Consider the following 22,808-nt stretch of genomic DNA (forward strand, 5'->3'; position numbering starts at 1 on the left):
GGGGGGCAGCCGGGGGGGCGCCTCCGCACCTCGGGCCGGGCGGGGCAGCGGGAGGGAGCGGAGCTGCCCCGGCCGAACCAGAGCGCCCCGGGCAGTCAGGGGCCGGGCCGGGCCGGGCCGGGCCGGGCGGGGCGGGGGTACCGCCCGCAGCGCTGCCCACCGCGTCCCGCCTCCTCCTGGGGCTATAAACGAGCGGCCGGAGAGCCCACCGAGCGACCGGCGAGTTGCACCGAGCCGTCGAGGCAGCCAGCGGTCCTGTGCGAGGAAGATGCTGCCGATCAGGAAGACCGCGAAACAGGGCAAAAGGGTAAATCTCCTGTTTCCCTCCCTCGCGCAGGGCCGGTCGCTGCTCTCCCCGTCGCGGTGCCCTCCGCCGGCCGCCGCGGGCGGGCGCTGCCCCGGCTGGCAGGACGGGACGGGACGGTGCGGGGGAGCAGCCCCGCCGTGGGAGCCTGGCAGCGGGCAGGGCTCCGGCAGCGGGCAGGGCTCCGGCAGCGGGCAGGGCTCCCCGCCGCCTCTCCCGCCTCCGCGGGGTCGAGTCCGCGTAGAGCGCGGGAGCCGCTTCTTGACTGGCGCGACCCTCGCCGGTTAACCTCCCTCTAAGGTACTCGGTATCTCCGCAGGTAAGGCGATCTTGTGAAAACGTAAAATAAAGCCATAGTAATTGTACCTGTTCAGCGTCGAGACGTTAAGGACATTTGGGCATCGTTATGAGACAGATAAATTAGCTTGATCTTAACGCAGTCACAGCCCATATAATCTTGGTTTCTCTGAACACATAGAATGGAGCCACCAGAGTACAAAACCATTTAGTGTAACGCTATTTGAAACACAAATCAAGCAGGACTTGCTTTAAAACACACTTTAAAATAGTAACTATTTTAAGGACAGCCTGTCATTGGATGACGTTTCTGTCTCCTGCCTGCTCTGTTTAAAAGGTCCAGATTTCTCACCCCTTGGTTAATATGACTGGTGTTTGTATAATATCAACCCAAACTCCTAGGTATGCATGCCCCATTAGCTACTACTCCCCCATTTAGCTAAAGGAATAAGCAGGAAAAAGTTATCCAGGCACCAGCAGTTCATGCCATTAAGGCAAAGCTATGAACAATATCTAAGTCAAACTCTCTGACATACATCAGAACTGGTATCCTGTGCTGCTGCTTGACAAGGTCAGCAGAATGACATATTCTGTCTTCTATTTAAAGAAGACAGAATTGCCATTAGTAGGGCACATCTTTCTCAGCATGGGTTTTACTCATTTTTATGTGTAGAGCAAAAGAGCAGAAAGAAATGGGAAGAAGTCCATGAGCTCTAGGTTCTACAGGTAGTTTGATTATAAAAGAAGAAGGTATGGGGTATTTGTTCTGCTTTTTATATTTTGGCATGTACCACCTAATTTCAACATCAAGCAGAAATTCCCCCTACAAGCAGTGGAGTTTGCTTTAGGGCTTGAGTTGTGAATAGTTTTTTCAAGATTTCTTTTCTCTCTACTGATGAAAAGGTGGGTTATAGGTTGACCAAGCAGGATTTTCACTTAGAAGTACAGTTGCATGCCTAAAGATGGCAGTGGGAATATCTTCATAGGGGCACTTCCACTCACGCTTTCCATGTATAGGTGTATGGACCATGTGGTGCAACTTCATTCATAGTAGCAAAAGTAAAGCAGCAAAAGACGGCTCAAAAAAGCCTTGGATAGCTTTTTACATATACTGTTTTTTGTAATTAAACACATTTTTTTCTCCTACCAGATCACCTGACAGTAGAATATTGATCTGGATTAGACATAAGCGCACAGCAGTAGGTCTCCGAACAAAACAATGTTGATGCTGAATTTTGGTTAGCTGTATGGTGGTTAAATAGGTGGTATTTTTCACAGTATATAAAGTAAAAATGGTGTGAAGAGAAGATAGCAGACCTATAATAAAGGTTATTTCCATTTGAATCCAGCATGAACCTCTCAAACTAACTCAAACTTTTATTAAGTATTTTGTGCTTTGTATTTATCTCTCCTGCCATTAGATACCCTGGTGCTAGACTTAATATCTCACAATATGTTAAGGTGCCATGGTCTATTCAAACATGGCTTATGTTGCTTCTGTGTGCCAAAAATGAAGATTTGTACTTCAAAATGAAACAGAACTGTGAAGAAAAACTGCTATTAAATACTAGAAGTGACTTTTTAGAAGAAAGTTCTCTTGTATTACATTTAAATACATAATATAATAGTAAATATAATACCTATTTATGATGTCATTTTGTGTCTATTACTCAATGCTCAGTTAAAAAATAACTGAAGCTGCCTTTACATTAAAGATTTCATTTATTCTGCATGCCTCTTGTCTGCATATCAAATTTCTGAAGCAGACTTCATCTACAAAAGATTCTTTGGCAGACAGAGGAAGCATGGACTCAAGCAGTGAGCTTTTGCAGGCCCCATTTGAGACATTCTGTTATAAATGAAAGTAGGTTTACTGCAAGCACAATCTTCACAAAACCAACAGACATTTACTCTAAAATTGTTTCTCCCTGATTCTGTGGAAACAAAGATAAAAACTTGCACACTTTGTTGAAGTTTTAAAGTCAATGGGCTCAATATTTTGGCAAGTCCATAGTGGAATCTGATGCAGAGGTTTGCAGGCCAACACTTGGCAAAGCTCTGCACAGCATCGCTGTACAGACCAGTCCTGCCATTTGCTGCAATGCCAGTGCCGCAGCCAAAGTAGGCGACGCTCTCAGCCAGGCTTTGTGGCCTCCAAGGAGCCTCGCCCTGCTGTGCATGGTGCTGAAACTGGCACAGCTGGCACACTGCTCCTTACTGCTGGAAAGGGAAAGGCCTTGCTCTTATTCTGCCTAAACAGCAGTTCTGAGGCATCCTAAGCGTTTGTCTTTGTTGGATATATGGCATGAGAGAATTGTGTTAATGAAAAGGATGCTATCAAGAAAGATAATAACTGAAGTTTGAAGGGTAATTGTAAAAAAAACATGTCCACTCAGCATGAAAATCACACTCAACTCTATGTCCATAAGGCTTTTCTTTTTCCTACTCCCTCAAACTTCTTCTGTTAAAATGAAGAAAACTGTGGATAGAAATTTCAGTCGTACCCTTGGTTAATTCTTATCCTTTATTCACTACATATATATATGTAGTCTTCATTCAACCAATTCGTAATATAGATGGAATTATGGTTGCCATCCAATTGTAGAAATCAATCCTACTCTAATAGTAGGTACTTTTTAGAAGTTTTGAACAAGGCAATGAAGCAATTAAAGGAATAAAAATGCAATGTATTTTAGGACAAGCCAGTATTTTTTCTCATGTTTTTCAGTTTTACAAAAAAGATAATTGCTATTTTCCTTGCATTAGTGTGGAGTTCAAGGGAGAAGCAAGGCTTATCTTACATAGGGTTTTGTAAGGTTTGTAATTTGGCACTCTAAAACATTTCAGGGCTGTGCAAAACCAACAGGATTATTTTTTGTTTTGTAAATCTGGGTAAGCAAACCCAGGCCTGTGAAAAGACTGTCAGAAACTGCAAGTCAGCTTTCCAAGATGTGTCTTGTTTGGTAGGAAACTGTTGCATGCTTACTTTTCTGTGGTGCCTGTTGTGCCATCTGGAGTCACAAGCTGCTTGTGGTAAGGCTCTGTGAAGGTGGCACTGGAAGCTAGAGAGCAGATGAGCTAATAGCGAGATCAGTGGTAGTAGTGTCTTATTTTAGAAAGTTTCTCATGAATTTTACAGAGAATTTGAGATGGTGTGTTACTTTCATAGGAACATCTCTGGACCACTGACTTGCAGTTCTGGAAACAATATCTCTGGAATACAATATAACTAATGAGAAGTTTTACACATAATATATGTGTGCATATTAAAGCCTTATGCTGCAAAAGAGCAGATCTACCATTCTTTAATTAGAATTTTACAAAGGAAATTTATTACTTTTTGTTATTGTGGCAAAAATATTTCTGCTAGCTCACAGATATTTATGTCTGCCTTTCAAATACAGGAAAAAGCCATCAGATTGAAGAACTGTAATTGTTAACCTGCCCTCATGCTTTCTCCAGGGTATTCTAGAACGCTTGGACGCTGGAGAAATTGTGATCGGAGATGGGGGATTTGTCTTTGCTCTTGAAAAGAGGGGATATGTAAAAGCTGGGCCTTGGACTCCTGAAGCAACTGTAGAACATCCCGAAGCAGGTCAGTTTTACTGGGAAATTATATTCCTATAGTGAATGTAAACAATGTAATGGTTGGCTAAGTAATAAATATATAGAGCTCTTAGTAGATTTTTAAATAGAAGTGTTCCTTGACACTGTAGAATTGCATGAAGAACAGCCTAAAACCAGCTCATCTTTCCTGTTTTACCTGCTCTAACACTGGCCAAAATCAGTTTGCTCTGTAAGAATATGAGTAGTGCAAACATCTACTGATACCTCTTCAGAATGGTCTCCCAATCTTCAATAACTTGCATCCCAGGGACTTTTTCATGCAGATGTAGTTATATTTGTGTTTAATAACGTTCAGTGATTTCTTTCTCATGGATTTGTCCAGTCTGTTTTTGCGCTGATCATTTAAAGCTTCTCATTTAAAGTACCTTACGAAAAGGAATTCTGCAGTTAACTATCTGATTTGTTTCGTTGTAGTCATTCATTTATATTTATAATCTAAAATAGTTTTTTTATTAATTCTTTCAAAGACATGGCAGTTTTTAATAAACATTGTAATGGGAGTATTTAATGTTTCTGGCTCCACTGTAAAATGGGGAATGATAAACCTGATAGGAACCTAAAAAAAAACATTTAACAGAGTAACTCTCTTAAAGTGGACAGAGAGAAAATGACAAACTATTTTATGCCTTCCAGTGTAAAGACTGTAGTGTTAATCATAAATAGTGCAGAAGCGGATGGTATTATCTATTTATGCATGCTTCGTTACAAGATAGCATTTGCCTTAATAATATGATGTGCGCTTAATCCCACAAGTCAATTCAGAATATCCTGGGGAAAAAATTTCTTTCTTCTAAGAAAGAAATTTCTTTCTTCTGTTTTCTATTCCAAGTTAGTTTTTTTCTGCTATACAGGAGAAGAAGGAAGAGGAGTAGAAGGAGAAATACCTTAGTTCTCTCTGCTACATCACTTTGTACGATTCACCTATTTATTCAGCCTAATATTTCTCAGCCTTCAAATGTCACTCATGTGTCACTTAGCATCTCTAATTTAGGGTTATGGGCAGCTTTTGATAATGCAGACCTCCAATAAAGGTTTAAGGATGGATGACCTAATTTGCTGACTCTCGTCTCCCAAAGAGACATTCTATCATCTCTCTATTTCTCTCCATGTCTACCTCTGTCTGGCCCTGCATGTTCCATTTTACAGCTCATAGCACTTGTTCCATGCTCATCCTTTCCCCTTGGCTTGGTATTTTTGCACCTCAAAAGCCCTCCCCACCCTGCACATGTCTTTTATAGGCTATTTATAAATCCACCCTTCAGGGCAAATCTGCTAATTTCCTTTTGTGCAGTGGGGCTTCTTTCCCTCCATGCTTTTGCTCCTGCTTGCTCAAGGGTCATGTTACTTCTAAAGCAGATGTAATAGAACACAAGGAGCAACTGGCAGAGACAGTGGGTGTAAAAACCATACAGCTACCAGAGCTTCTTGTCCTTATAAGGAAAGGAAAAGGAAGGAAGTTCTGAGAAGGCAGGAAGGAATTAAAAAAAAAAAAAGAGTTCAAGGCCATTAACTGTATTAGAGAACAGGGGATTTGCCAGACTGGTAATTGTAGAAATTAGGAGATCTATATTTTTCTTCTGAGACAGATTAGGGATTGCTCTGTGCTGAGCCGTAGGCATGGGTGCTTATTGCTCCTATCTCCTCACAGCTTGTGTCTGCGTCTTTTATGTAATGTCCAACTCATGATGGATTTAAATGAAAAATTGGCGTTACACATCTGACTCCTAAAATGCATCAAATTATTAATAATGTTTTAGCCTCATGTGTGACTTTTATTCCCATTTCTCAAATGCTGGAGGAAGCGTGCTGGAAGTTGCACAAGTAAACTACAGAGTGGTTTGGGTTTTTGATACTGCACAGTGCTGTGGGTTTTATAAGAACAACAGTGTATTCTACTGGTAAAGCCTATTTGCTTGAGGTTGAATGAGATTCAGGCTGATATAACTATCAGCCTTATTAATAACTATAGCATTATTGTTTCCCCCAAAGTGTATCCCATGTCTCCTATTCACAACCTGGTATTTTGGGGTATGAAGTTCCTTAATCACATGTGTTAGATTTCATTTTCCTACTTATGTCACCATCCATATTCACAAAACCCAGGCCTTCTTCTAGGAATGGTCTACCTTTGAAATGTCATAGAGCATTTGTGAAAATATTTGTAGATTTTTTTTTCTTTTCTTATTTCCTGACCAGTTTTCATCAATGCTTCCTCATTCAGGAAGATGAAAAAAAAAACACTAGAAACACAGAGTCCTTTTATTTGGGATCAGTGGCCTATTGTTATGATGTAGGAAAAAGAATACTCCCAGCACTACAACATTTTTGTCCCTTCATAAAGATGTGAAAGTGAAATTTGATTCCAGACATTCAGGCAGATTCCAAAAACTTTTTGAACAGTACCTCTGCTGCAACCTATGTTCCTGGAAAGATTTTTGTGACTGCTGGGCAAAGAAGCACTATGTTAAATCACCTGTGTAGTAAAAAAATAAGCACTTGGAAGTTATCCAAGGCAGCAATTAGAAATAAAATACTGTACCAGTAGAGACAAGCAAGGGACACTACAGTGATCCTTCATTGAAAGCAGACATGCTTGCATGTATGCACATTAAATCTAGCAACACAAAATGCTCTTTGAGCTTCTCTGCTGCAGAAAGCTACGTTTGTTGCAGAATACAGGAGTAATTTTATTCTCGCGACAAACATGCATATTTTTTTAGTGACACAAACTGGGTCTGTAGACAATGAGTTGTGATAAACTAGGACTTCAGGAAAACCTTTCTAAACATCTGCCATAGCAATTGCAGTGTTCTTGTGTGTCTAGGTAATAAGTATCTTGTGTACAGTAAGTAAGGAACTCCTGTATTTGCTACAAGCTATTAAGCATTTAACTCTGTTTTACATGATCAGTAGCATTCTAGTAATTATTGTAACTATTATTCTGTGGGTATATATAAAAAATCAATTAACAGTTCCTGTTCTGTTGCGGCAATTGAAATATACTGCTTACAGCCAGAAAGGCATGACTACCATTACAGAGCCTTTTCCCAAAGTCCTAATGTAGGAAATTTGTCTATTCAAAGTAATGGTAACCTTTCCTTTAAAAGGATTGTTGTTGATGTAGTAAAATCATCATATGGAGACATAATGATGATTGTGAGTAATTTGTGCTGTGAGTCACTTTTCTGGAGCAACAAATCTTCTTTTAAGTAAGGATGTATTTAGCAAGATAGAGCTTTGGTTTTGGCTGACTATACTCTTTTAAAATTTTGCTAGGGGAGAAAACTGAAAAATGTAGAATAGAGGAGGCAATGAAACACTGTAATCTTCCATATAATTATCATGTCCCTTAATTTGTTGCTATGATCCTTTCTTCTGTTTTTTTCTTCGTAATATGTAAGCTAAGAGAAGATGGCTTTTTCATTTGAAGAGCCTTTTGTCTGGTGTTCCTTGTTATGCTTTCATATTATTTTGTCAGACATCAGTTATCCCTTCCTAAATCACTATACAAAAGCTCTATCAAACCCTGCATCTGGGAGATCTGAAGGACTGCAGAAAATAGAGGATTGTCAAGGTGGCAGGCAAAACTGAATCTGCAGCTAAACTATATAGAAATCTTCAGTCATTCTTAACAGTAAAGAATGAAGAAGAAAATTTTCTACCCAATGTTTTGATGGTGAGAAGAAAGAAATTCTATGCAGACTCAAGTACTGCTTCTAATTTCTCATAATTGGTCTTCTAGCAAACACAATGTCACTTATTTTGCAATAACATTACATCAACAAACACTGGATTTGGGGATAACACACTAATAACCTTGTCTCTTAATTTGCAGTTCGTCAGCTTCACCGAGAATTCCTCAGAGCTGGATCCAATGTTCTGCAGACCTTCACCTTTTATGCCAGTGAGGACAAACTAGAGAACAGGGGCAATTATGTAGCTGAGAAAATAAGTGTGAGTAAACCAGTTTTGGAGATACAAAATAAGTTGATCAATTTCAAAAGGTTTAGCAAAGGTATTATCAAGTTTGTCCTAACATTTTGGCTATATTTGAGGACCAGAGAATGAGATTATGGAGTTTGAAATAGCAAAAAAACAAAGTGAAGTGACAAAAACCCCAAACCAAAACAAAAATCAAACACAAAATTGGGAAAGGATGAAGAGGGGAAGGAGAATGCCCGCATTGTATTTTTCTCTATTTTTATCTGAGGAGATCGGTTTATGGAGTTTAGGTACAAAGATCATAGAGAGTACTAAATGCACAGAGAGCAAAACTAATGAGAAAATGGAGAGGTCTTAGAATCCAGAGAAATTACTGAACTGTAAAAATGGTGAAGAATCTTAGAGAATAATGAACAGCTAATGAGAACAAAATGTTTTTAGAACCACATCTTCATTAAGTAGCAACTAAAGTAATCCAGGCTATACACTGTATTCAATATTCCCCTCCTCTTGTGTGAAGGTACTCAATATTCCCCTCCTCTTGTGTGAAGGTAATTTTTACATCAGCAGAAGTACCCTGTCAGTGTCTTCTTACCCCCTACACAGAAGAACTGTAGGATTCTGTGTGTGTTTACTAGACACAGGCTCAAGGCCTAGTGGAATTCCTGGCCAAACATTTCTATATAATACCTTTGATACTAGAATGTTTGGCATTGAATGGTTTCTCCGATCCTGTTCCTTTGGTCCTACTGTACATTCTGTCTTCTGCAAACTAGAGAAAATTCTCCAGGGCTCAGGGAGGAAGGAATAGCTGTATCTGTGAAGATATCCTCAGTCAGAAATTAGAACAATCTGGACACTAGGGAAACACTTGAGGCTTAATTGTGTTCATCCCAAAATGTCATATGACCAAATTTATCTGAAATGCTGGACCTTTTACAACACTGAAATGTCTGAAGTGGTAGTCCCAGAAACACAGTAACCCTGGAACAAGCCAGTGCTTCAATTCTTGCTGACGTGCAAAATTATAGAGGCTGGAGAGCACCTGGTATTTGGATAGCATTACATCAAACATATCAAAATTTATTTCTTGTCAGTTCTAGAATCAGGTTGCTCCAGGATTTAACTAATTTATGGTTCCACCTCACAGAATTCCCAAAGATGTAGCCATGCACAAATGCAAATGGAAGACAATCTGTCAGCAACCACTTTAAAAATCAGCTGGGTTTTTGAGGCAGCCATGTAAAACTTCAGCAGAGAGAAGCTTATGGACTTAGAGACTTCTAAATAGTCCCTGGACTGCAGAGAACCTGCTGTAATCAATACTTTTCAAATACCACAAATAATGATTCTTTTTCCCAGATTTTTTTACTCAGTTTAACCTCTTTTTGAAAAGCTGTTCTGGTCACCCCAATTTAGATATAGAAGGAATATGACTTCCAGTCTTGGTGATAAATTAGCAATATTTTTCCCTTTCTTTAAGTTGGCAAGTTTAATATCACATAATTAATGCTTTCTTTCAAAAAATGTCTTAAATAACCCTGTGTGAATATTATATCATGGGTGGGAGGTTAATTATCAGAACAGTAAAATATATTTTAAAAAAGAAAAGTTAAAATTTTCATATATCTTGTTTTCCATTCAAAATTTCAGAATGAAAACATATGCTTAGGTGTAACTAACTCATTTTGTGAGAAGCAAAGAAAATTCCACTTCACACCAAATATTTTGTTTTTATAGCTATTTGTGTAAGATCTATTAAAGGTAATGTATTTTGTAGTATTTGACAATATGATAACTTAGAGGAGGCAAGAAATTATTTTTCTAATGTTTGTTGCTGTTTAAAAGAATATCTCCCTAATCAAGATTACTCTCAAAATCCATTTGATTTTACTTACATTTAGTTTAAATTTACCAAAAATATGAAAAAGCCATTATGACATCTCACTATTTTTGTCCTTCTAGGGTTCTGCATACCTCTGGTAAGATAAAACTAACAGATTCTATGTTCACACAGTGCCACAAAGTGAATGAAGCTGCTTGTGACATTGCAAGAGAAGTGGCTAATGAAGGTGATGCTTTAGTGGCTGGAGGAGTCAGTCAAACACCGTCTTACTTAAGCTGCAAGGATAAAACAGAGGTTAAAGCAGCCTTTCAAAAGCAACTGGAAGTCTTTATGAAGAAGAATGTGGACTTCTTAATTGCAGAGGTAAATCTGTAAAAATAAGTATGTGCCTTCGACTGGCACAGTGTTAACTTTTAAGAGTCTAGCCTATTTAGGAAGTATCCCAACATGTTTCTACCTCCTTCAAGATTTTCTGCTGTGCTTTTATCTCAGTAGTATCCGATATTTTTTTGTAAATGCCCACCAACGTCTGCAGGTGTTCTAGAATAGGATCTTTGAACTTCATTCCTACCTAAGCCAAGTAAAATTCTGTACAAATACAAAGACAAAATGTTGCTGGGATCTGGACTAATCCCTATTTCTTCAAGTACGTGGAAAGCAACCTAAGACAACTTTTCTAGTTGACTATAGGTCTTGGGTTAATCCTTGATTAATCTCCCCTGTGGGCATTCTTGTTCTGAAACAAAAGTAACATTATTTTTAATTTATTTTTACTCACTTTTAAAAGTCCTTTTATAACTGTGTGGCCAGTAAACTCAATTGAATTATGTTAGTATAAATCAGAAAATTATCAAATAATTGTATTGATGGTTAATTTGGGGTCTGGATAGGAATTTTTATATTTCTTTGCTGAGAAACAAAATCGCCTAGTTTTAATTTTTTTCAGTATTTTGAGCATGTTGAAGAGGCTGTCTGGGCAGTTGAAGTTCTAAAAGAATCTGGAAAGCCAGTTGCAGCTACGATGTGCATTGGTCCAGAAGGAGACATGCATGGAGTGTCCCCTGGACAATGTGCTGTCCAGCTGGTCAAGGCTGGTAAGAATTTGTTTTAATGTGCCCTTTGAAAATATGGAAAAAGTTCCTAATTATTTAAATAAATAGAGGTGTATGCCAAGTAGGTAGCTTCCCAGTTGTATCTGATAGGAGTTATGACTCTGTAGAATTCTTTATGTGTACTTTACTAGAACATATGGAAATACAGCTATGAAATACTTGATTATCTCTATGAAATGGGTAAGAGCAGTAGCCATAGAAAACTGATACTGAATACAGCAAAATCCTAAACCTGCTCAAATTTCATTGCAGACCCATCCCCAAATTCTAGAATCACAAGCACAAAGCTGCTTTTGATTCTCTGCTCTTGTTTTTGCACACAGCTCAAGATGAGAAAATTAAGAGAATGACAAAATTAATAATATTGTCTATGAAAGGCTGTTTTCTGTGGAACAAGGGGAAGGGCAGAAGAAATTAATCAGGGGCATGATGGATGAAGATACACAAGTTTACATATCTATCCCAAAGTACTCTTTTCCTTTCAAATTATAGTTGAAATCCAAAGGTAGAACTTGTGTTACAAACCTGCCACGTGTTTCCATACGTGGCTCTACATAATCAGACTTTACTGATTAAACACTGTAGGAGGGTAGAAGAAAAAACATCTGTAGAACATGTGATTAATCATTAGAAAGGTAAAGTGGAGTGTAGCTGAGATGTAAATGGCATGATCAACCTCAGGAGAGTTGTGCCTGGCTGTAGCACAGCTGCCTTGTTTCCATAGCACTGGTGTGAAGGTGGACAGCACTGCTTCTAGAGTGCTGTGGAACTTTCATCTCCCACTTTCTGGGGAGCTGTGACTTGAAGTTACTTTCCTCCTCCTAGGTGCTTCTATAGTTGGAGTCAACTGCCATTTTGATCCAGAAACTTGCATCGAAACTGTGAGGCTGATGAAAGAGGGCCTGCAGGCTGCTAAACTGAAAGCCCACCTGATGTGCCAGCCACTTGCTTTCCATACTCCTGATTGTGGAAAGCAGGGATTTATTGATCTTCCAGAATTTCCCTTTGGTAAGACAAGGGTATATTTTTTGTTGGTGGTGTTGCTTTATTGGCTGTTCCTGGCTTTTATTGCTTCCAGCTTTTAGTACAGCTGAAGCTGCAAGGTGTTCTTTTATTCAATATGATGAGTCCTAGTTATCCTGTCTGGCAGATCCTAGTTATCCTAGTCCTGGCATTTTCCACACAGATCAATAAAAATAATACTGGCGTAAAGATCATCCACATAGGGAGAACACTTCAGTAGTATCACAGCATGTAACTCAATGTATAATTATGATGAGACGAGTTAAAATGCCACAATCTAAATTAATTTTAAAAATATTCTTCCTCGTGCTATAGAACCCTGTTCAGGACTGCTATAACCAGTCCAAAAGGCAGCAGCAAATGTAGTAAAAAAGCCTCATTTTTCTGGGTTGTGATATGTATTCCACAAGTCCTACATTTACTTGTGTAAGAGTTTAATGTACAATGCAGTACAATTGATATAGGAGCATTATTAGTGTACTCATAATATTTAAATCTTGTATGTGTGACTGTTTAATGTACATGACATTAGAGAGACACCAGAAAGGGGACTTTAGTATTGCTAACAAATTAGCAGTTTGGAGTAGAAAACTCCATGTATGCTCAGGAGAAACTCTACAAAAACTGGGAGAGTTAGCCATTTAATATTTATATAAGGCTTGTGTATTTAGGGCTTATTTTCATGTGAGTATTTTGTCCTATAACATAAGGGCAAAATCAGCTTAAACATTTTAAGGCTGATTAGAAAATTCTTTCATTTTCAGATAACATACACCCTTCTTTTCAAGATCAAAGTGAATGGTCCCAAAACGTTCACAATTTGAATTTGCAGCAAAAAACTCTGAGAAGTAGATGTGATTTTCAGGAAGTTCATTGTTCTTCTTTAAATTCCTCTCTTTATATAAATGAAGGAAAGAGAATAAAGCATAAGCCTGGGGCATTCATTAAATGGTAATAACATGTCTGAGTCCTGAAAATATCTAAGATGTTTAAAAGTGTTAGGAACTCATTTATGCTATTCATTCCTTCATATAGTTCCTCTGATTGCAGGCAGGGAAAAAAAAGTCAAACAGATGCAGTAAGCAATCAAGTGAATGGAAGGATTCACTCTGGTTTGTTATGGTTCTTGGCTTGTGTGCTATAAGCAATCTGTATGACATCTCCGCATTTAGAATTTCCATGAATAATTAGTTGGTGAAGACCTGCTCTGTGAGTGTTTTCAAAACCCTGAAGTAGTAATTGATTGCTTAACAGCAGATAATCTCTTCAGTAAATCATTTTTAAACTGACCAAATTACCTGATTTTCATGAAGGCAATAACAGGGATATTTAGATATCTGAAGAGTACATATACTCTCTATAGGGCAACAAGATCTTAGTTTCTAGGGAAGCATTAGTTTGTCAATATGTTGTATTGACAAACTCCAGCAATTAGATGCCAGAAAGATTTATTTTTCTGTAGATCTGTTTCCATTTTTCTATATTTTCTCTTGTGTTTTATTGCAATTTCTCTGAAATGTCACCAGTTAAATAAGGACAATGTTTTAGAAAGAAATGACCTGGTCACTGAAAGCATACCCAATTATCTCAAGGGTAGATATATTGAGGGGGCAAATCAAGGAGCATGTTACAGTTTTTCTTAATCAAGAACTGTTAAGTTAGAGATATTTAATTCTGAATAAAGCCAAGAAAAGTATTGCATTGACAGACATGGAAAAAAATAAATAAAATGTTAGTCAGTTTTGGGAAGGAATCTCTCCACTTTAAAGACAAGGATGTTGTGTGGCACACTATCAAATGCTTTGTGGAAGTCCAGGAAGGTGACATTCATCACTCTGCTCTACCAATGCTGTAACCCCATCACAGGAGGCCACCAAATTTGTAGGCACGGTTTGCCCTCAGTGAAGTCATGTTGGCTGCCACCAATCACATCCTCATTTTCCATGTGCCTTAGTACAGGTTTCAGACGATTTGATCTAAGGTTTTTCTGGGCATTGTAAGACTGACTGGTCTCTCTTTCTCTGGCATTTCCTTTTCTGCCTTTTTAAAAGTGTGGGTTATGTTTCCCTTTCTCCAGTCACTAGGAACTTCACTGGACTGTCACAAGTTTTCAAGTATGATGGACTGTGGCTTAGCCACTTCAGCTGCCATCAAATCAATGCATCTCATCAGGTCACATGGATTGTGACAGGGTGATGGAGATGACAGGGAAACAACCTACACTGTTCCCCTGATGCTTAGTTGCTTATACAGGTGTATGTTGAGTGCACAATGATGCATTCATACTGTAGATCATTTGTATAAATTTTGCATTAGCCTTTAAATAATATATGAAAGAAGAAGAAATAATGCATTTGTGCTTCTGATGCTTTCTATCACATCTGCAGCACTGTACAAAAGCTTGTTTTTATTTGAACAGCTTTCTAAAATGCTTAATCAAAGTTTTCCAGGCCACATTAGTCCATCTACTTTTCCTTTGTCTCATCTTTCCCTCTGAGAGCAGTAATTTTCTTTATAAGAATCTTTAGTTGTCTCCCTTCTGCTTTTTTAATTGTAAACCTGATTCTTAACTACAAAGTGGACTTAGGCTATATCTGCTTTGTATCAACTTCTTGCATGTTAGACATTTTTGGGACAGGACATTGGGACATTCTTCAATCCTGCTCTCCTTTGTTGCTGGAGCCTTACTACCTCAACCACAGCTTCTCTGCCCAGCAATGTTCAGTGCACAGACATGATGCTGCACTTAACTGATAACCATGCTGGTTCACATCCTGCAGATGTGCATATCCATTAAGAAGTGGGAGGACTTTTGTCTTTTTATTTCGTATTTTCATTTCTTAAAGTTTCTTCTTGAGTCCCCATTCTTTTCTTTCCAGTTATGCCACTCTTGTGCCTCCAGCTCCTTGAGGTGTGCTTTTCACTTTTTACTCCTTATTTCCACAAGTCTACTCTCTCACGTCTCGTTATTCCACCACAATGCTCAACAAAACTTGCAACAGAGATGGCATTCTAACTTACCTGCACACAGAGCTTTCCACAAGGAATGAGGTGTTTTGAGGCAGCAAGCTGCTCATGACTGGGATTATACCTAAGGGTTGGTCTAAGAAATAGCTAAGATCCCAGCTGAAACAACTGGCTGCCAATATCAGATTGTGGGAAAAAGTACAATAAAGCATTTCTGAGGAATAATTACCAGGATTATTCCTGTGCCAGTAGGCTGATACCTTCTCCTTTCACAGATCAGTGTGTGGAAATCAGTTTTCCCAGGTATTGATTGTTTATTAGGAAATGTAGCCATAACATTGAAAGTATTCCAATTCTTCAGCTAAGAACTCTGCAGAATGGGAAACATGATCCACCTCAGAAGATACTAGGTGCTGTTTTGGCAGGCCAAACATGCTTGCAAGCACTGGTCAGTGGAGCACTGCAGAAAAAGCTAGCCTTCTAAAAGTTTCAATCTCCGATTCTAGGTCAGACAGTTCAAACACATACATCTACAACTACAACCACTTTTGCAAACAGAGTGCAAGTGTTTCAACAGCATGATTTCTTACCAAAACAATGGATAAAAATTGAATGGACTATGATGGAAACTTAAGATCTTAATGTCTTTGCAGGTCTGGAGCCAAGAATTGCCACCAGATGGGACATTCAAAAATATGCAAGAAAGGCCTATGACTTAGGAATTCGTTTCATTGGAGGCTGCTGTGGATTTGAGCCATACCACATCCGAGCAATAGCTGAGGAGTTGGCTCCTGAAAGAGGATTTTTGCCAGAAGCTTCTGAAAAACATGGTAGCTGGGGTGATAACCTGAGCATGCATACTAAACCCTGGGTGAGAGCAAGGTATCTATATCTGACCTGGAAACTAGCACACCTTTTGCAAAGGCTTACATTGCTCCACAGAGCACACTGGCTTAGCTGATATGGGCATCTAAATATCACTGTAAAAATTTTATAGTTAGAACTATATGTTTTATGTTTAATCTCCAAGAATTAAAGCTGACCTAAGAGCAGGGACAGGGTTGAAGGAGAAGTAGAGGAGATCCTGTGAATGTAATTAATGACAATTAAAAGGAGAAAATTGTACGTCAACTCCTAATGGTGGCTTGCTTACAGTATTCCTTTCAACGACTGAAAGATACTTTTAAAGTATGTAGCATTTAATTGCATATTTTCATTCATACTTCTATATATAAATATAATGTCCATCTTTACAAGTTAGATGACCCTTTGCAATTGTATTCTAAGTCACATTTCCTTCAATATATTATGAGGTACCCCTGAGTTTCTTTTTCCTTATTTAGGGCAAGAAAAGAATACTGGGAGAATCTGAAGCCTGCTTCTGGCAGGCCATATTGTCCTTGCATGTCAAAGCCAGATGGCTGGGGAGTGACCAGAGGAGCCAAGGAGCTGATGCAACAGAAAGAAGCAACAACTGAACAACAGCTGAAGGAGCTCTTCCAGAAAAAGAAGTTCTAATCCACTGCAGTTACATAAATCTTAAAATGATTTATCTGCAGACCATCTCATGCTTCAGAAGAAAATCTGTGAAGATGAGTACTGTGTTGATTTATCAGTTAAAATGTAATGAAAGAGACAAAATGCAGAAAAAATGTGATTACATAGGTCTAACTTTGATAATGAAATCCTTCTCTGGACAAATAGTTTAGAGAATATGCAGTAAAAAGTAATTTTGGATTCTCATAACAATTGAGCTTCTGTTAGCTGAGTGCCATTAATTGGGTAGATAGAGAAATACCTGGAAAGTCATACTCACCTGTGAAGAAAGAAAAAGTCATCTATAAATACAGTGTCAACGGACTTCGATTCCCAAGTCTTTTTTCAGTTTGGTTTTATAGGAGCTTCCTCAGACCTCAAGATTTGTTGAGAACTAGTGCAGGAACACACAAACTGCCAATTATTTGTGGTCACCTTTCTTGGTTTCAACAGAACAAAAGTAAACTAAAAAATATATCTTATAATTGTTATCAAAACCTAAGGAAAATTAGATCTTGCAGGAATTTCTTATATGCAGAGAGCTTTTAGAAGAGAAAAATGGCAGGTAGACAAAACTCAGTTTTTGTCTTAAGGTACCATGTACACAAGATTTACTCTTCTGGGGATTAAAAGGCTTAAGAAATTACTCTGCAATCTGAAGAAATGTCAAATAAATTAAAAATAATATAATGAAATACTATTGTATTATCTTCACACCTTAAACTGTAAAACCGCAAGAGCTATATTGTATCTCCAGTAAAAAACTAATTTTCAAATGATACAGCTTATTTCTGGAAATCTTGCTTTAATTACTTGGTTATCATAAAACAGTAGGTTTCTAAGATATAACTCCCATTTAAAAGAGCAGTACACGTGTTTCGGGTTTTTTTTTTTTTGGGGGGGGGGTTTTTTTGATTCACTCTGCAATCTTAGTTTTAACAAATGAAAAACTCTGTTAGGAAATAGATCAATCCATTCAAGTTTAGAAAACCCATGGAATTTGTACACTGATTTGTTTTCAAACAAGATAAGGTTTTCATTGGAAGGGTACCACTATATTTAGAACTTGTAAAGCCCATATTTCCATAATTCATCGTTGTAAGTACCACCCAACTTCAATTTCTGTTTAGAATGAATTTTCACCCATCCTACATGAAGGCAACTACCTTTATGAAAATCTCATTCTCACAGTCAGTGTTGAAAGATGTAGTTAGACTACTTTTCATGTATAAGCTTATTTCCTTGTTTCTATATAAGCTTATTTCCTTGTTTCTATCCATCCTGACATTCTGCAGTTCAGGAAACACTTACATAGACAGCACTTCAGTGAGAAACTCAATGCATCCTTTTCAGACTGTTATTGGCAGACAGGTTTAAGCCTGCCTTCCCCAGGCTTAAAACATATTAAAACACTTACTAGTTAGAAATTTGGCCTGAAAGACAAAAGCAGACTGTCATGGTTTGACCCGGAAACAGGATTTCTGGGATGCTGTGGATGGGGCCAATGAGTGCTAAGATTTGAATGTTGCCATCTGGCCCAACCACTGGGCATTGGATCCACCTCTGAGAACACAGGGTAAAAGCAGGGCTCTCCCCTGGCAGTTTCTCTTTGGGTTTCCGGCGGGAAGGAGTTGGGTCTCTCCCCCGGCCCAGTTGCTGGCTGGGCGGGGGCAGGGGAAAAGCCATGCGGCCCGGCCCGGGAGAGGTAGGCATGGCCCCCCCAAGGGTGGAAGGAAGAAGTAAAGAAATGCCGGGAAGCAATGGGCAGCCTATTCCCCCCCCTTGGAGACAGACAGAGAGAGAGAGTGCAGCCTGTGTTTGTGGCTGTTACCTTGAAATTTAAACATGTAAACATGTGCTGGCAGCAGGCAGCCCGGCTGAGGAGATGGAGGGGGGGGTGCAGCCAAGAGTCCAGCCGCTTGGAGGAGTTTTTAACCCTTTCTTGGACAATGAAAACCTTACAGAACATTAACCCTTCCTAGACGAGGGATAAGAGTGGAGGAGGACGAAGGGAATGAGCGAGTGATGAAGGTCTGGACCAGAGAGAGAGTGAGAGATGTTGAAAGAATGGAGAAGATGGAGTGGCATTTTATGCTGGACTCTTTGGTGTAGCCATGGACAGAGCCATGTTTCCGTGTGATACAGAGACTGAGTCCAGGGGGAGAAATGTCCCAGAGCCAAAGAAGATTCAGTGTGGGTACCCCTCGGCCCCAGGGGGTATATAAAATATGGGGGGGGACAGATGTCCCAAAGGTGAGATACTGTGCTTTTCTGGAACTGGACAAAGCATCCTTAAAAAGACAACCCTGGAAGCAGCCCTGATTCTTGTTCGGTGGTGAGAGCACCGGAACAAGGACGGAAAAGGCCACCACGACACACGGAAGGACTCCCTCTCCTCTTGAGGAACTGAAAGTTTGAGCATTCTAAAGGGTGGTGCTGGACCCAGAACTTGTGATTTTGGAAGATGTATTGTATTGGGAATTTAGGGGGGAGGAGGAGGAGAGTGTTTTTGTGAGGTTTTCATTTTCCTTGTGTTTTTTTCTTTTGTGTGTAGTTTAGTAATTGTTTTTGTAGTTTAGTCAATAAACTTTTCTTTTTTTCCAAGTGAGAGCCTGCTTTGTTTATTCCTGGTCAAAATCTCATAGCAGACACCAGAGAAGGTGTATGTTCATGGGCGCATTTGGCCTTGTGCCAGTGTCAAACCATAACACAGACAAACCAAGAAAATTGATATTTTAAAATGCAGATTATTTGGAAAGCATCTGAGTATATACTTTACATGCTTTATAAACTCCTTTTCTTCCTAAGTGATTCTCAACATTACCGCTTCAGAGAGTGAATATTGCAAAATCTATAAAACAGGAATGGCAGATCTTTGATCATCATCAAAATGCATTTAGCATTAAGAACATATTCTTGATTAGGTGGCTTAAAACAAAGGCTACAACCAGTACAGAGGTGTTTTGAACAATTATTACCTGTTTAGGGACTTCTTGTTGCACAGAATGCTGTTTGACCATCATACACTAACTATACGAGTAGCTGGGCTGATTTTTTGGAAACTGTCATAATGTGCAAAAATTTGTATTGAAATGAATGACTTCACCACACAGAATACTGAAAAACCTGGTATTTAAGAAAATATGATTTTTGAATTTTCGATATCCAGTTCAAAAAGGATGAATTTTAACATATTATGGTGAGAAATACTTAAATGCCATTTAAAGACCTGGAACATGAGAGCTGGCCCAAGAGCAGGGTGAAACAAATATTCCCTGTTTTATTCATATCACAGGCTGGGCTTATAAAGGAATTTCCAGTGGAATGGAAACAATTTCAGCGTGCTTTATTGATCACTAATAAACTCAATCCACCAAGAAAACCCAAACTCCACCCAAAAAAATCCAACACCACTGTCCTCAAATAAAACACCCCAAACCCAAAAAACCACCAACCAGCAAAGCCAACCGGGCTACCAAGCTTTCTTTCCCATTTTTTTCTGTGTAACAATTTAGGCATAAGGAAACGGTTAGATTTTCACATGTTTCTAATGGTTGGCTACATGACTTGTTAAGGAAATAAGAAAAGCCAACAGCATTGTCCTAGGAAATTTTGTTCCCTGGAAAGCCTTTCTGAATACTTTAGGAGGTGAAAGGGGCTTTAAAGGGCTAGCTCCTGTATTTAGTACCCTAAGGATCATTTATTTGTAGGGCAAGGTGTTTTTTTAACCTGTTTGGAAATAAATCTAATGATGTAACTTCCATGACAACACCAGGTTAGTTCAATGTCTACAATCACAGAAACACAAAATATTTGGAGCTGGAAGGGACTCCCAAGGATTGTGTTTGGTTACTTCACCCTTAACAAAATTTTCCTAATTTGAATGTTCCTTGGTGGAATTTATTCTTTCTTTATTATTTTTCATTGTTTTTCTCCATTATTTCTTTACAGCTCATTAGAGACATGAAGACATGAAGGATCTCTTCCTTTGCTAAAGTCTGTTGTACATTTGAAGATTTAAATACGCTCCTTGTTTGTCTCTCAATCAAACATACCCAGTTCATTCATTCTTCCCTCTAAGTCTATGATTCATCATATATCCAGAAATCACCTCCATCAGATCTTTATCCAGACCTTGCTATCTCCTATGGTTTTTTATCTGTGAGCTGAAGTGATCTGAATATCAGAAGTACAGATCCAGAAGTGAAAAGCTAAAGTATTTGACATTTCTAAAATCTAAAGAATAATTCTTACTCATAACACTGAATGTCAGGCCAAGAGGGACCTGGACAAAGCATACACTTCAGAAACTGCTAGCTATCTGCACTACATATTAGGAGATGGCTACATATTAAGTAAGCTCTGAAGTTTCCAAGGATTTCATGCAAAAAAAAGGCCTAAAAACCTGCTGCGTAATGGTCAGTTGTTGGTCTGATTTATCTGTAAACCAAAAAAATGAAAGGAGAGTGTTGTAAAGAAGGAAAATTGGGAGTTAGTAACAAAACCCACTTTATTTTGCCGAAAACACAGCTTTTTTCCCCCTGCTCTTTTGAAAAGAAAGTTTTCTAAGACTTCTACTAAATCTGACATCTTCAGGTATCACAAATTTCTTCCTAAAGCAGTTAATGGCTCCGCCTTATCTTTCGACTCTATTCACAAATGCAATGGCAGGTTCAGTGACATTTTTAAAATCTAAATGTCAAAAGAAGTGGATTCATGTATCTGTCTTGTTCTGCTCCATTGATGTAAAAAAATATTGAACATAAACTAATCTAATTCAATCCTGCATTTAATTAAGTATAGACACCAGTGAAACAGGACAGAATATTATGGTAAATAATATAGGGCAGAATATTATAGTAAAATACATTATTTCAGCAGCTTGCTCTCTTACAAAGTTCTTTGTTACCTTTTTCTTATGTTCCACTTTATTCAGATAGATAGTATTTGACACAAATTTTATGAAATCATGATACTGCATCTTGCCAGTGTGTGTACTTTTCCATGCACAACTCCTGAGAGAGACAGCAAACAATTACATCCATACATTAGGGAATCTGAAGATGGACTTCCCATATATTTTGGTCAACTCCAACTCAGAGCCTCTGTGTCTAGTAAAGTTGTGTATCTGAAAGAAAAACAAATTTGGGTAATAGGATTTGTTGCTATCAGAGTGGAGAGTAGGAATTTCAAAGCAGATTGAGAAGGGTATGTTTGGAATGGGGAGCAGTATGACTTAGAATTGACAAAGCAACAGCAAACATGCATCAATCAAACTGAGCATTACAAGCTTTGCCAGTTGTCACTGGGTGGTTCAAGAATGTTTTGTGGCAGTCATTTGCAAACATTTGCATGTTATTGTTTCTGTGCAATTGAAGAAAGAGATCAAGTGGCAACTGTAACATGAGAAGGAAGTTCTCTATCAGTTTTTATTTATAATCAGTCAATCAAAAAAACAAAAAATAGGTCAGTTCTACCCAAGAGAAAAAACAAGAATACTTTAGGTCATACTTTAGGTCAAGCAGCGCTATTTTTCTGCTCCATGCAGCAAATTTTGCATGTTCTTTTCAATTATGTCAGCTGTTTTCCTGGAATATCCTGCTGGCTCCTCCTACAAAGGGTTGTATAAAAAAAGCACTTCACAGGAGCATCAGAGTATTACAGACCCATGGAGAATCAAAGGTGTATCCTATGAAGGCAAAGGCTTTTTTAAAAAAAATCATGCTTTCCAGTATATAATTTTTTTCTCTGATGTTTTCTGTATGATGAAATCTCAGTAAATTGTACTTAACAAGCACAGGCCTGGAGCAACCTGTGCGCGCACTGCCTGCAGGTGGCTCTGCGCACGGCCACAGCGCTCGGCAGGAGGGGCGCTCTGATGGCTCCTCACATCTGCGCACACGGACGCACACCAGAACAGCTGCTAATTCCAATTTAACTTCACAACAGGCTTAATTACGCCCGTATTTGCTACTTAACAAGGAACTGTCTTCTTTACAAGAACTGTAAAAGCTAATTAAGTCTCCACTTGTGCAACATTTTAGTATTATTTTACTTCCTCAATAAAAGGACTGACTGGACTAAAGTTTTTTCTTGAAAATGGCCAGGTCTGCTCTCATCTTAACAAAAATCAAATTATGTACAGTGTAGACAA

At 38.7% G+C, this 22,808-nt stretch overlaps 1 protein-coding gene across 1 annotated transcript; it reads left to right on the plus strand.

The window, feature by feature from the left end:
- Positions 1–229: 229 nt before the first annotated feature.
- On the plus strand, positions 230–17,435 carry LOC131571121 (betaine--homocysteine S-methyltransferase 1). Its single transcript, XM_058823696.1, has 8 exons — positions 230–307; positions 4,064–4,196; positions 8,064–8,182; positions 10,188–10,379; positions 10,963–11,110; positions 11,954–12,136; positions 15,772–16,000; positions 16,462–17,435. Exons 1-8 carry the CDS (start codon positions 269–271, stop codon positions 16,634–16,636), a joined length of 1,218 nt encoding a protein of 405 aa, XP_058679679.1. The 5' UTR covers positions 230–268; the 3' UTR covers positions 16,637–17,435.
- Positions 17,436–22,808: the final 5,373 nt, after the last annotated feature.

Source organism: Ammospiza caudacuta, chromosome Z (genome assembly GCF_027887145.1).
Source record: "Ammospiza caudacuta isolate bAmmCau1 chromosome Z, bAmmCau1.pri, whole genome shotgun sequence".
NCBI lineage: Eukaryota > Metazoa > Chordata > Aves > Passeriformes > Passerellidae > Ammospiza > Ammospiza caudacuta.

Coding starts and splice junctions, on each gene's coding strand:
- LOC131571121 (XM_058823696.1), top strand. CDS start 269: ATGCTGCCGATCAGGAAGACCGCGAAACAGGGCAAAAGG. Junction 11,111..11,953: donor TGTCCAGCTGGTCAAGGCTG/GTAAGAATTTGT, acceptor TCCTCCTCCTAG/GTGCTTCTATAGTTGGAGTC. Junction 12,137..15,771: donor TCTTCCAGAATTTCCCTTTG/GTAAGACAAGGG, acceptor ATGTCTTTGCAG/GTCTGGAGCCAAGAATTGCC.